Genomic DNA, 12,448 nt, shown 5'->3' with positions numbered 1-12,448 from the left:
CTTATAATTGTCTAGTCTAATATATACAGCTCACACCTCTCTTAAGTCTCATGTACATATCCACTCATGTCTGGCTTTGAAAAAGTGAGAGGCCGAGAGGTTGAACTTGGAGAAGCCAATTGGAGAAATCTAATTAATATAAACCAAAAATAATTCTGAAGTGTGTAAAAAATGCCACGTACGTTGATCCTTTTTACGCATGTAATTAACAAGAACATGGAGTTACATTTATGTGGTAAAAGATGACGCCGGTAAAAGATATATACATATTTTATATACAGGCAACCAGCAAGTACAGAATGAGGCTAGGATATTACTGTTTTAGGTAGCAGCCAAGCACCGATAACTTCTCGAATGTTTGTAGCCTAGAGATTCTTGTGGACATCGAAAAAGTCCCCCTAGCTTAGAGGATATATGGTAGTTCTCACATAGTCACATTGACTTTCTCCAAGTATTTGGCCGTTGCTTTCAGTACTCGATCTAGAGTCTAGACCAATTATTAGAAGGATCTCAGTATATACGTCGTGTGTATATATGTATATTGCTTAAAGTATATATCACTAATGTTATCCATCCCTGTGCACCCTCATATACGAAAAGGATCGCCTACAGAATATCCGTATATACCTACAGAAGAGGAGCATATATACTTAATTATAACTAAGCATGTAGCTAGCTAGAAGTCGATCGAAACTCATCAGCACGCACACAACGTATTAATTATTGTGTATTCATTCATTTAAATATATACAGATAACAGCTTTCTGAATTCAGCTGGCGTTGCTGCCGGGAGGCCGGGTTGGTTAGACTTTTAAAATGAATTCATCGCCAGAGACATTTTAGGGTCGCGATCTAATTATGTAAGTATATTGGGATGTTCCCATTCAACACATAGTCTCCCAAAGCCACTAGGAGATCTGAGTTCGCAAAAGATTAGGAAAATATTTCTCTCCTACTTTCTCGGTGCTCCATGGAGATTGAAGGATCATATCCGAAAGCCAAGAATCAGATTCACTGATCTCATGATAAAGGTAGTTTTCATTTCATTCATATCTGCATGGATCGTGGATCTAGATTGCTATGCTTTTCTTTAAATTGATTTGGAGATCTTATCTGTATTAAAAATGGTTTCAAAACTCATATAAGATAAAGATTGTGATTGCATATAGTTAGCGAAGATTGATTGCATATCAAAATCAGTTTTGAAATTCTTTCCTTGTTTATCTTATTCTGTGGTTAAAGAGATTTGAGAAAGGGGGAGTCTTGTCCTCCTATAAAAGGTTTTGAAACTGGTTTCAGAGATTAGAGGTTTTGATCTAAGTGTTGTTCATTGTGTGTTGCATAGTCCTCACAAACTGTTTTCTGCAAAAACTCTCTTTGATTGTTATTTACTTTGCTCACTCACTGCATTCATCTCATACGTACATCATACTTGAGATCAGTGAGTTCTTGATACAAGGAGCATAAGGGAAGATCGATCAAGTAAAGTCTACATTAAGTCATCTGAGTGTGTAGTTGTTCATACCTGCACTAGCAAGGCTAGTTTGCTACATCACCAAGCATAATTAACACCCTCTTTGGGACACCCACAAGCCATGGTGAGGCCCAACCACTACTTGCATCTTGTAGCCCTATGTTCAAGCTACGCTACGGTATCCGGAAGTCGCAAATCCGCCGCCGGGAAGCCACCTTTCCGGCCTTGCCAAGTTGCCTCCGCAACTAGGCATTTCTATACTAGAATAGTTGTTTGCTTGTCCCACATCGAAAACCATGTAAAGGAGAAGCATTCCTTCACCTATAAAAGGAATGCCTCCTCCCACTTAAACACGAATCGAATTCAACATCCAACATCCCATTACATCCTTTGTAATCCCTCTTGGGCCGCAAGGCTCAACACACTAGTATAAGCTTTCAAGTGGACGTAGTCTCCCGCTAAGGCGGAGACGAACCACTATACATCTCGTGTCAATCTCTCTCTCTCTTTTTTACTTATCGTTAATTAGATCCCCAACGGATCAAAGCATTAACATTGGCGCCGTCTGTGGGAAGCCGTCACACAAAGGCTTCGTCACACTTACCATTGAGTTAAGACATCTCAACATATCCTTAGAGGCCAAGTCAACGCCGACCATGGCTGGTCAGCGCCCGGCGGAGTCGGTCAACCCCCATCATGGCTTGATCAACTTTTGATCTCCGCTGACCATGGCGGGTCAACGCCCAACTCAAGAGTCAACGCCCAACAGGGTATGAAGATAACGATCTGCTTCGCTGCACAGGTCTGATCAACATCACCGCCGCTCCGCAGCTCCTCTTTGGAGTCCTCCGCCAACCTCCAGGTCACCGCCGAGCTCTTCCGCCGAGCATCTCCGCTGAACTCGAGCTCGGAGCCTCAGCTCTACTTTGCAGCTCCGCCGGACCCAACTGCTGCTCCCTCCGCTAGACAGCTCTGCTCTACCAGGCACCACCGCTAGCTGGCGCTTCAACCGCCGAGCACCACGCTCCGCTCCGCTAGGCAAGCCTCGACCGGCAACGCTCCGGAAACCGCTAAGGCAACGCTCCGCCAGGAGCACCATTCTCCAACAAGCATCGCAGCAGCTCCGCTTAACCGCCGGCGAAGACCACCGCTGACTAAGAGCTCTGCTAACCAGCATCCTCCGCCGACGAGTCTTCCGCCGGCCAACCAGTGGCCATCATCGCTGGCTTCTCCGCTGTCCTCCTCCGATGGTTTCTCCGCTGCCCTCTCCTCCAATGGCTACTCTACTGGCATCCTTCGCCAGACCGCTAGCTTCACCGCTGGGGAGTACCGCTGACCAAAGCTCCGCTCCGCCAGCCACCATGTTGCTAGGAGCAACCACCAGCGCTCGTCAAGCAATCAACTTCCGACTAGCTCCCGGCCAAGCCAACACCTCTAGCAGCAAAACAACGCCAGATACCGACCATCAGCGGCAACCTAGCACCGCCGGATTCCCCCGCTAAACTCCTTAGCGGCAAGCACAAGGGCAGTCCGCCCAGCATACACCGCCAGGTGGCAGCACCGCCAATCTCCAGCGGAAACTCATCCAGACCCCGCTAGCCAGCTCCGCTCCGCTGGACTGTCTCCGCTCCGCCAGACTGTGTTCGCTAGCTTGCCTCCGCCGGCCATGGACAGAGCACCGCTGACGGGCTCCACCGACCAAATCGAGCTCCGCTCCGCCGAGCATCCTCCGTTAGCCAAGGCTCCGCTCCACTGGCCAACCCCCGCCAGCAAAAGGCCGACACGAGCCTCCGCTGCCCCTCCAGGAGCCAACGCTGGACTGTTCACCGCCGAACTTCTCCTCCGCTGGACTGTTCACCGCTGAACTCCATCTCCGCTGAGCATCCCCCACCTGGTCTGGGCACCCATGGAGATCATCTGTTCACCATGGCCACCACCATTCCATCTTCGATCATCCTCTCCGCAGGTGCTCCGCTCCGCCCAGCTTCAACGCTGGCCAAACCTCCGCTCCGCCAGAGGGATCACAACCGCCACCAGCCTCTTCTGGAACGCTACCGCTAGCACCAGCACCGGCCGTCACCTCAACACCGCCAACTGTAGCCTCGCTGAGCTCTGAGACACCGCCGACCAACTTCAACGGCAAGGCACAGCTCTGCCTACCCCAGGCCTCCGCCCACTGCAGGCCTCCGCCCAACTTCGAAGTTCCGCCCAACTTCGACATCGAAACACCGCATCCGCCAGATAAGTGCCTTCCTCTTATCTCTTGCGCTCTTGCAATTTGAGCTACCGCTGATGCCATGACTATACATGTCTCTATAACCCTTAAGCATGCCTGCAACATGTTATTAGTTAGCAACTTTCCTACAAGTACATGCTACACACATGCATGCTTAAATTCACTTTCATGTGACATTCATTGTGAACCTTGTGACACTTATAGCTCAATTAAACATGCTCAGATAAACGCTTGCGAAACGGTTACGACTCGCTTGGGTATCAAAGCATGGCCGCGACTCGCTTGGGCTACGCCCCGCACGCTCATACAGCGCCTACACCCAACTCGCTCGAACACCTAACTCGCTCCGCTTATCCAACATGTTTTAGTTACGCTCTCGGCTCACAATGCTTCATACATATGGTCTAGCCTCCGGGCACCACACTTTTTCACGTTTTCCTACATATGGTCTAGCCTCCGGGCTCCACAAGTCTATAGTCTACGACCTACCGCCGTGCGGCAGGGCGACGCCCCATTATCTCATGCACTTCATACATTAGTGCACCGTCGATGTAACTACATATACGACCTTTTTTGTCTTTTGTGATGCAGGATGGCGACCTTTTTTGTCTTTTGTGATGCAGGATGGCGAGTCCCTTCTTGCTTGCGGAGCTCGGGGACTTGTAGGGGCCGTGCGCCTCTCGGATGTTACTTATGCTTGATGACTTCATGATTTGAACTCCCCAACCAAGAAGCTACTCTTACTCGGGGACTTCGGGGACTTGTTCATACCTGCACTAGCAAGGCTAGTTTGCTACATCACCAAGCATAATTAACACCCTCTTTGGGACACCCACAAGCCATGGTGAGGCCCAACCACTACTTGCATCTTGTAGCCCTATGTTCAAGCTACGCTACGGTATCCGGAAGTCGCAAATCCGCCGCCGGGAAGCCACCTTTCCGGCCTTGCCAAGTTGCCTCCGTAACTAAGCATTTCTATACTAGAATAGTTGTTTGCTTGTCCCACATCGAAAACCATGTAAAGGAGAAGCATTCCTTCACCTATAAAAGGAATGTCTCCTCCCACTTAAACACGAATTGAATTCAACATCCAACATCCCATTACATCCTTTGTAATCCCTCTTGGGCCGCAAGACTCAACACACTAGTATAAGCTTTCAAGTGGACGTAGTCTCCCGCTAAGGCGGAGACGAACCACTATACATCTCGTGTCAATCTCTCTCTCTCTCTTTTACTTATCGTTAATTAGATCCCCAACGGATCAAAGCATTAACAGTAGTGTAGGTCTTTCAATTGTAGACAAGTTAGCTTGAAGTTAGTAAAGTGATTGTGCTCAATATCACTACTTGTAAACTGTATTATTTTCCCTAAATAGTGGATTTGATTATCGTGTAGGCTACGTTACAAGCGTTACAAGCCTCGCAGTGAAGTTTCCTCAGTGGAGAGGTTTACACTGCGTTAGCAAATCTTGTGTTGTTTGATCCAATTATCTATATAGTTCCATCAAGTGTTTTCAATTGGCATCAGAGCGGGTTTTAGAATTTTCTAGTAGGTCGCTGTGACGATGGACCACTCTCGTGATAGAGTTGTTGGTGGATTTGTCAACGGCCCCCCGTGGTTTGATGGAGGGTGTGAAAAGTATACTCAACGGAAAATATACATGAAGTCGTATCTCTATGCACAAGATGATCATGTATGGAACATTGTTGAAAATGGCTGGAAGGTACCTGTTGTTCCAGCCAAAGGTGAAAGTTCCTCTATTGTCACTCCAAAACCTAGAAAGGATTGGACTGATGAGGAAGTTTGTGATCTGCAAGCAGACTTCAGAGCCAAGAATATCATCTTCATAGCTCTCTCTGAACGAGAAAAACTGAGGATCAGTCATTGTGACACTGCCAAGCAGGCTTGGGATGTACTACAAACTACGTACGAAGGTAATAAAAAGCTAGGTACGTGCACAAAAACTGCAAGGGTTGATCTTTGAATTTGAAACTATGACCATGGGGGGTGATGAGACTGTGGATGACTTTCATGGTAGAATTCTCAAAATCACTGGCCAGTGTCGTAGTCTGGGGGCACCCTTTGATGAAGATAAGATAGTCAAGAAGATGCTTAGGGCCTTGCATGAAAAATTTCATTCCAAAGTCACTAGTATAGAGGACTCATTTGACATTGATGACTATCCGATAGATGAGCTTATCGGGAATCTCAAAACCTATGAGATGAGGTTGAAACCTGAGAAGAAAAATAAGGGTGTAGCTTTCAAGGCTATGAAAGGGGTAGAAGAGGAAGAAGAAACACTAGATCTTGCTCTATTAACAAAGGAATTTAATAATTTTCTCAAAAGCAAGAACTCCTCTAGGAATCCTAATGCTCCTAGGAAAAACCTTCACAGTGGTAGTAGTGACTACAGCGGTAAGAGTGGGAAAGGAAGTTTCAAAGGAACTCATTATGGGAAAACTAAGTGCTATGAATGTGGTGGCTATGGTCAATTTCCACTGATTGTGGTAACAGGAAGCATGGAAACAGCAACAACAAATCTCTTCTCTCAACATGGAGTGATGATGAAACCCAGGAAGTGGAGAATGTAGCTTTTGTATCATCTCTCTTGGCTGAATCAGAGAGTGATGAGGCTTTCTCAGATGATGAAACTACTATCCGTTGCAAGCAACTCTACAAGGCATCAAAAGCTACATTGATCAAGAACATGGAATTGGATAGAGAAGTTGAGACATTGAATGCTGAAAAAGAAGAGATGAAACACATGTTGAAAGAATCTCAGACAGCTTGGGAACAAGAAGGGAACATGTTTACTGATGAGTTAACTAGTGTGCAAAATGACAAAGAACTGCTAGCATGGAAGACTGAACGTCTTGAGCTCAACAATAAAATCAAAGTGTTGGACCTTGAGGTAAAAGGACAACATGCTTTGAATTTAAATTTGCTAACAGAAATTGATTCCTTGTAGGATGAGCTAAAGACCACTCAAGAAAAATTTACAAAGTTTGATATCAGCTCAGGAGCTGTATCAAGGCTGTTTGGATCAGGAAAAGCTCCTCATGACACCTTCGGACTCGGCTATTCAGGTGAGAGTTCCAAGAGTACCAAGTTTGTCAAAGAATCAAAACCAGTTGTTGAAAATGGTGAATCTTGTATTGACGTTGTCAAAAAGGCCAAGGACTAGGAAAATGGACAACCAAAATATGCTCAACAGGTAAAGTTTGACCAAGGAGTTACTACCGGTCAAAACAGGTATCTCAACTCTAAGACTTTTATTCCTACCTGTCATCACTGTGGTAAGATTGGACATATTAGACCTAGATGTAATGAGAGAATTGTTAAGTCACAGCATGTTCAAGAAAAGTGTATTGTAGAATCTCTACAAAGTGAGCTTAGAGAGCAAAAGGAACTTATTAATAAGCTGACTGAGCTGTTTTCCAAAAGCAACTTGCAAACTGTCAAAGGAAAATCTGTCTAGACTAGGAAGAGTAGAAATAATTGTTTCCTCACTCACACTGATACTACTGATGCTACTTGTCTTATAACATGTGTGAATCCAGGTGAGAAATCAACACATATTGAAGCCACATGCCTGGTAGCTCTTACAGCCTTAGCCGACAAACGTAGAGACTTTTGGTATGTTGATAGTGGCTGTTCTCGGCATATGACCGGAGACAAAGTATGGTTTTCTTCCTTTGAGGATGAATGCACAACAGGATCTGTCACCTTTGGTGATGGAAGCAAGGCAAGCATACTGGCTCGAGGCACTGTCAATACACCTGACATCCCAAATCTCAAGAATGTACTATATGTTGAAGGACTGACATCTAATTTGATTAGTGTCAGCCACTTGGCTAATGACTATGAAGATGTGTGGTTCAATAAACAACGATGTCTAGTTCTTAATCACAAAGGTGAAGGCATTATGGGAGTGAGATCAACAAAAAAGACATTTGAACTATGGCACAGGAGACTGGGGCATGTGAATTATCAAGATATGCTAAAATTATCCTCCAAGCAATGTGTCAGAGGCATGCCAGCTCTAAATGGCAAGACTGATAAACTATGTGGAGGCTGCAGAATTGGGAAGCAAACCAAAGCACCTCACAAGGTGGTGAACTCTGCTACAACCACAAAAGCTCTGGAGTTGCTGCTTATGGATCTCATGGGATCAGTTCAATCTGAAAGTATTGGAGGTAAAAGCTATATGTTGGTAGTGGTAGATGATTTTTCTAGATTTACTTGGGTAAATTTTTTGAAAGACAAAGCTGAAACTTTTGAGTCCTTTAAAAGCTTAAGTCAGAAAATGTTGATAGAAAAACAGTCATCTAATTTGTGCATGGTCAGAGTCAGATATGACAATGGAATTGAGTTTAAAAATGCTGCTTTCACTAACTATTTCAATGAGCTTGGTGTTTCCCAAGAGTTTTAAGCTCCAATCACCCCTTAGCAAAATGGAATTGTTGAAAGAAAGAACAGAGTATTATTGGACATGGCCAGAGTTACGCTACATGATGCAAGCCTATGCACAAATTTTTGGGCTAAAACTATAAGCACTACCTGCTACACCATAAATAGAGTATTTCTCAGACTTGGCACTGACAAAACTGCATATGAACTGTGGAAAGGTAAAAGACCAAATGTCGGGTATTTTCATGTTTTTGGGAGTCCCTGCTACATCTTAAGGGATAGGGAACACCTTGGTAGGTTTGATGCAAGAAGTGACGAGGGTGTGTTCCTAGGATATTCCATGAACAGTAGGGCATATCGAGTTTACAACAAGAGAACTCGTGTTGTAATGGAATCTATTAATGTTTCTATTGATGATCAGTTTGTCAAGCAGGAAGAATCTTATGCAGATGCACCCTCAACCTCAAGCACATTGTCAGCAAATGAACCAGAGAAGGATGAAGAAGAAGAAATGACTGACAATATCTTTGAGCTAGCCCCAACACTGAGATGAGGCTTCAAATAAGTTCAAAAGGATCATTCAAGTCAAGATATCATTGGGAAAGTATCAGATGGTCTGAAGACTAGAAGTCAAGCTACTGCACAGGTAAGTCAGGATGAGGTAAGTCAAGAAAAGATATTGCTTTGCTTTATCACTGAGAACCTAATAAACATGAATGTTATATCCCAGTTTGGTTGTGTCATTAGTTGAACCAAAAAATGTTAAGGAAGCCTTGTTGGATGATCACTGGATTAGTGCTATGCAGGAAGAGTTGAATCAATTTACTAGGAATGATGTGTGGTATTTAGTACCTAGACCTAGTAATTGCAATGTCATAGGAACCAAGTGGACTTTCAGAAACAAGAGTGATGAAAAAGGGAACGTAACTAGAAACAAAGCTAGGTTGGTGGCTCAGGGTTACTCACAGGTTGAGGGTCTTGATTTTGATGAAACCTTTGCTCCTGTTGCAAGATTGGAATATGTGAGATTACTGTTGTCTGTTGCTTGTCATCTCAGGTTCAAATTGTTTCAAATGGATGTCAAAAGTGCTTTTTTAAATGGGATTTTACAGGAGGAAGTTTATGTGGAACAACCTCAAGGGTTTAAAGATCCACATAACTTGGATCATGTGTACCAGGTCAAGAAAGCCTTGCATGGATTGAAACAGGCTCCTCGAGCTTGGTATGAGAGGCTATCCGCTCATCTTGTGAGCAAAGGTTACTCTAAGGGATCAGTTGATAAAACTTTATTTGTAAAACAAGTAAAAAATGACATTATCATTGGACAAGTGTATGTTGATGACATTGTTTTTGGTTCTACATCTAAGTTTCTTGTCAAAGAGTTTCAATCTGGTCATGGAAAATGAATTTTAAATGAGTATGTGTGGTGAGCTAACTTTCTTCCTTGGATTGCAAGTAAAGCAGCTTAACACATGCATGTTTCTCTCTCAAACAAAATATGCTGAGAACCTGATTAAGAAATTTGGACTTGAGTCCAAGAAAGTGGTGAACAATCCTATGATCACCACTACAAAGCTTGGTGAAGACAAGGATGACGAGTCTATTGATCCTACCCTCTATAGGAGCATGATTGGCAGTTTGTTGTATCTTACTGCTAATCTACCTGATCGATATCTCATATAGTGTTGGAGTCTGTGCACGATTTCAAGCCAATCCAAAGGAGTCACACTTGGAAGCTGTTAGAAGAATCCTCTGATACATCTCAGGTACTGTTTCTTATGGCATTTTCTACACCTTTGATACTAATGTGGAGATTGCAGGTTACTCAAATGCTGACTGCGAAGGTAACCTTAAGGATAGAAAGAGCACCTCAGGAGGTTGTTTCTTTGTTGGGAACAACTTAGTCGCCTGGCACAGCAAAAAGTAAAATTGCATCTCTCTCTCGACTGCTGAAGCTGAATATGTGGCAGCTAGTAGTTGCTGTACACAAATGCTGTGGATGAAACAAATGCTAATGGACTATGGTATTTCCCAAGGTAAGTTCTCCGTCTTCTGTGACAACACTAGTGCCATAAATATCACCAAGAATCCTGTTCAACACTCTAGGACTAAGCACATTGATCTCAGATATCACTTCATTAGAGATTTGGTTGTGCAGAAAATTCTTGAATTGAGCTTTGTACCCACTGACAGTCAGTTAGCTTATCTTTTCACTAAACCACTAGACACTGCTAGGTTTGAATTGTTGAGGAATCCCATTGGAATATGCTCTAAGTATTAGGGTAGCATCGTATATGTCTATATTTCAGTGAGAAAATTGTGAACTTAGTGTACTTTGACCACTGTCATTAGAGGTTGCACATATTTTCAGTATAATGTTTCTTACTGCTATGTCTTATTCTGGACAATGATTGTACCCTCTCTTTTAGACTCTCAATCAGTCAATCTCATTTTTCACTTTCACTCATAAATATAAGTGGTGACATGTTATTTGTTTATTGAGCTGAGAACGTAGGTGAAGTGTGCGAACTGACTCATTGCAATAAGAACTTCCACTAAGCTGGCTGGAAATTAGTGTCCCTCTTCTCATAGTAATCGGGTCTTGGTTATGGTGAACTTTCCAGGGTTTGTAAGAAACAAGAATGGATAATCAGTATACTTCCTCTCAAAGTAATCAGGTCCTGGTTGTGGTGAACTTTCCAAGGTTTGTAAGAAACGAGATGGTTAGGTGTTATAAGGAAACAAATCTTGATAATAAAAGCAGCAACTCGAGGTACATTTCGTCGAGCATCCTTGATATGTTTAGTACCTTAAGATCATCAGATCTGGGAGTTGCTGAGATGTATCTCGCTACATGAGTTCAAGCTGTTCCCCTTGATCGAATGTAACGTGATTATGGTTCTATTAAAGCAGAGTGTTCTGCCTCTCTTAGGAGACATAAAAAGAAAGCACAAGCTCTCAGTTCACTCACTTCACTTCTCATATCTCTCTCTAAACATGTCTTAAATCTCTATTTATTGTTTATGCCCACATATGTCACAGGTTTACTGATTGAGCTCTAACCTTGAGTATCAATCCTCTTTGTTGATAGAATACATCATGGTTACATCTCTTAACTGATATATGTGTCTTCCACTCATTGTTATGTGCCTCTCTGTGCTTAGACTATGCTATATTTTCTCACTGAAGTTGTGACATAATAATATCCTAACTAATTGCATTTGGCATATTTTGTGTGTTGTTCTTTTATCATGGTTTTATGATTTATTCCTAAACCTGCATACTTTTAGGGGGAGTGTCCTTGTGTGTGCGTTAATCTAGGGCCAGTTATGGGTCTTAACTTCTCTCCTTCTAAGAGAAGCAACCTCTGTTGCCAACTGGTGTGTCTCTTGATTTGCCTAACCCTAACCTTGTGCTTCTATATAAAGGTTGTGTCTCTCTAGGGTTTGTGTTACTGTGCAGATTCAAAACTCTTCCTCTGTTCATCTTCCCGCTTTCTCTCCACCATGGTGCGCACCAAGATCACCACTCGCATTGGCGGCAACCAGCGTCATCCTCCTCTATCCCTGGAAGAGGAGGGCCGTCAGGCCGCCACCCGAGCCGGCTTAACTCATCCTAGGGATTCTCGCCCTACTCGTGAACGCAACCGGAGCCCTCCTCCTCTTCCTCATCGGTCTCCTAGGCTGCATGTTGGTGAATCCTCACGTCCTCCACCTCCTAGTGCTCCTCTGCCTCTGGTCTCTCTCGACAATATTGCAGCCTCTCTAGATGACATGCGCTCCTCGCTTCGCGATGCTGTCATGGTGACCGACTGGAGGGTCACTTGCCTCATTGACTACGTGGCCAACATGAACTTTTCTCTGGTCTGGTGTCACACCGCGCTCAACAACCTCACCATGGAGATCCAGAACTTGCACAGCCATCCCCCCGGGTTTCCTAGGAGGGAGGCTGTGACAAGTAAGAAGGCTCCGACACCCAGGGCCCCTGCTGGAGGCGATCCTGGACCCTCTACGATGGCTGCTCGTGAGGTGGCTGCACAGGATGACGACGATGACAGCGACGACTCAATCGACAGTGAGGAGTTTCATGACCGGGTCACCAAGCTGATGGAGGAGTTTGAGGAGCCTTCCCATTCAAAGGGGGAAAAGTAAAAATTTTAATTTTTTAGTTTGTTTTTCTTCTTTTGCCTTTTATCTTTCTTTGGACAATATTTTTATTTTGGTCTTGGTGTGTAAGTGCATAAGCACAAACTGCTTGGATGCTTATTTATTTTGATGGATGTTATTTGTTATGGTTTTAATCCTTGCTTGGGTCTTGGAAAAGGATGG

General features: G+C 44.0%; 1 protein-coding gene across 1 annotated transcript; it reads left to right on the top strand.

Annotated features, from left to right (window-relative positions):
• Positions 1-5,710: 5,710 nt before the first annotated feature.
• Positions 5,711-8,142, top strand: LOC133731483 (uncharacterized). The gene is made up of 4 exons (XM_062158846.1): positions 5,711-6,174; positions 6,225-6,621; positions 6,679-6,796; positions 7,271-8,142. Exons 1-4 carry the CDS (start codon positions 5,711-5,713, stop codon positions 8,140-8,142), a joined length of 1,851 nt encoding a protein of 616 aa, XP_062014830.1.
• Positions 8,143-12,448: the final 4,306 nt, after the last annotated feature.

The sequence above is a fragment of the Rosa rugosa genome, chromosome 2, assembly GCF_958449725.1.
Source record: "Rosa rugosa chromosome 2, drRosRugo1.1, whole genome shotgun sequence".
NCBI classification, from domain to species: Eukaryota; Viridiplantae; Streptophyta; class Magnoliopsida; order Rosales; family Rosaceae; genus Rosa; species Rosa rugosa.
The sequence above is the reverse complement of the archived record's forward strand: the minus strand, read 5'-3'. Positions and strand labels throughout refer to the sequence as shown.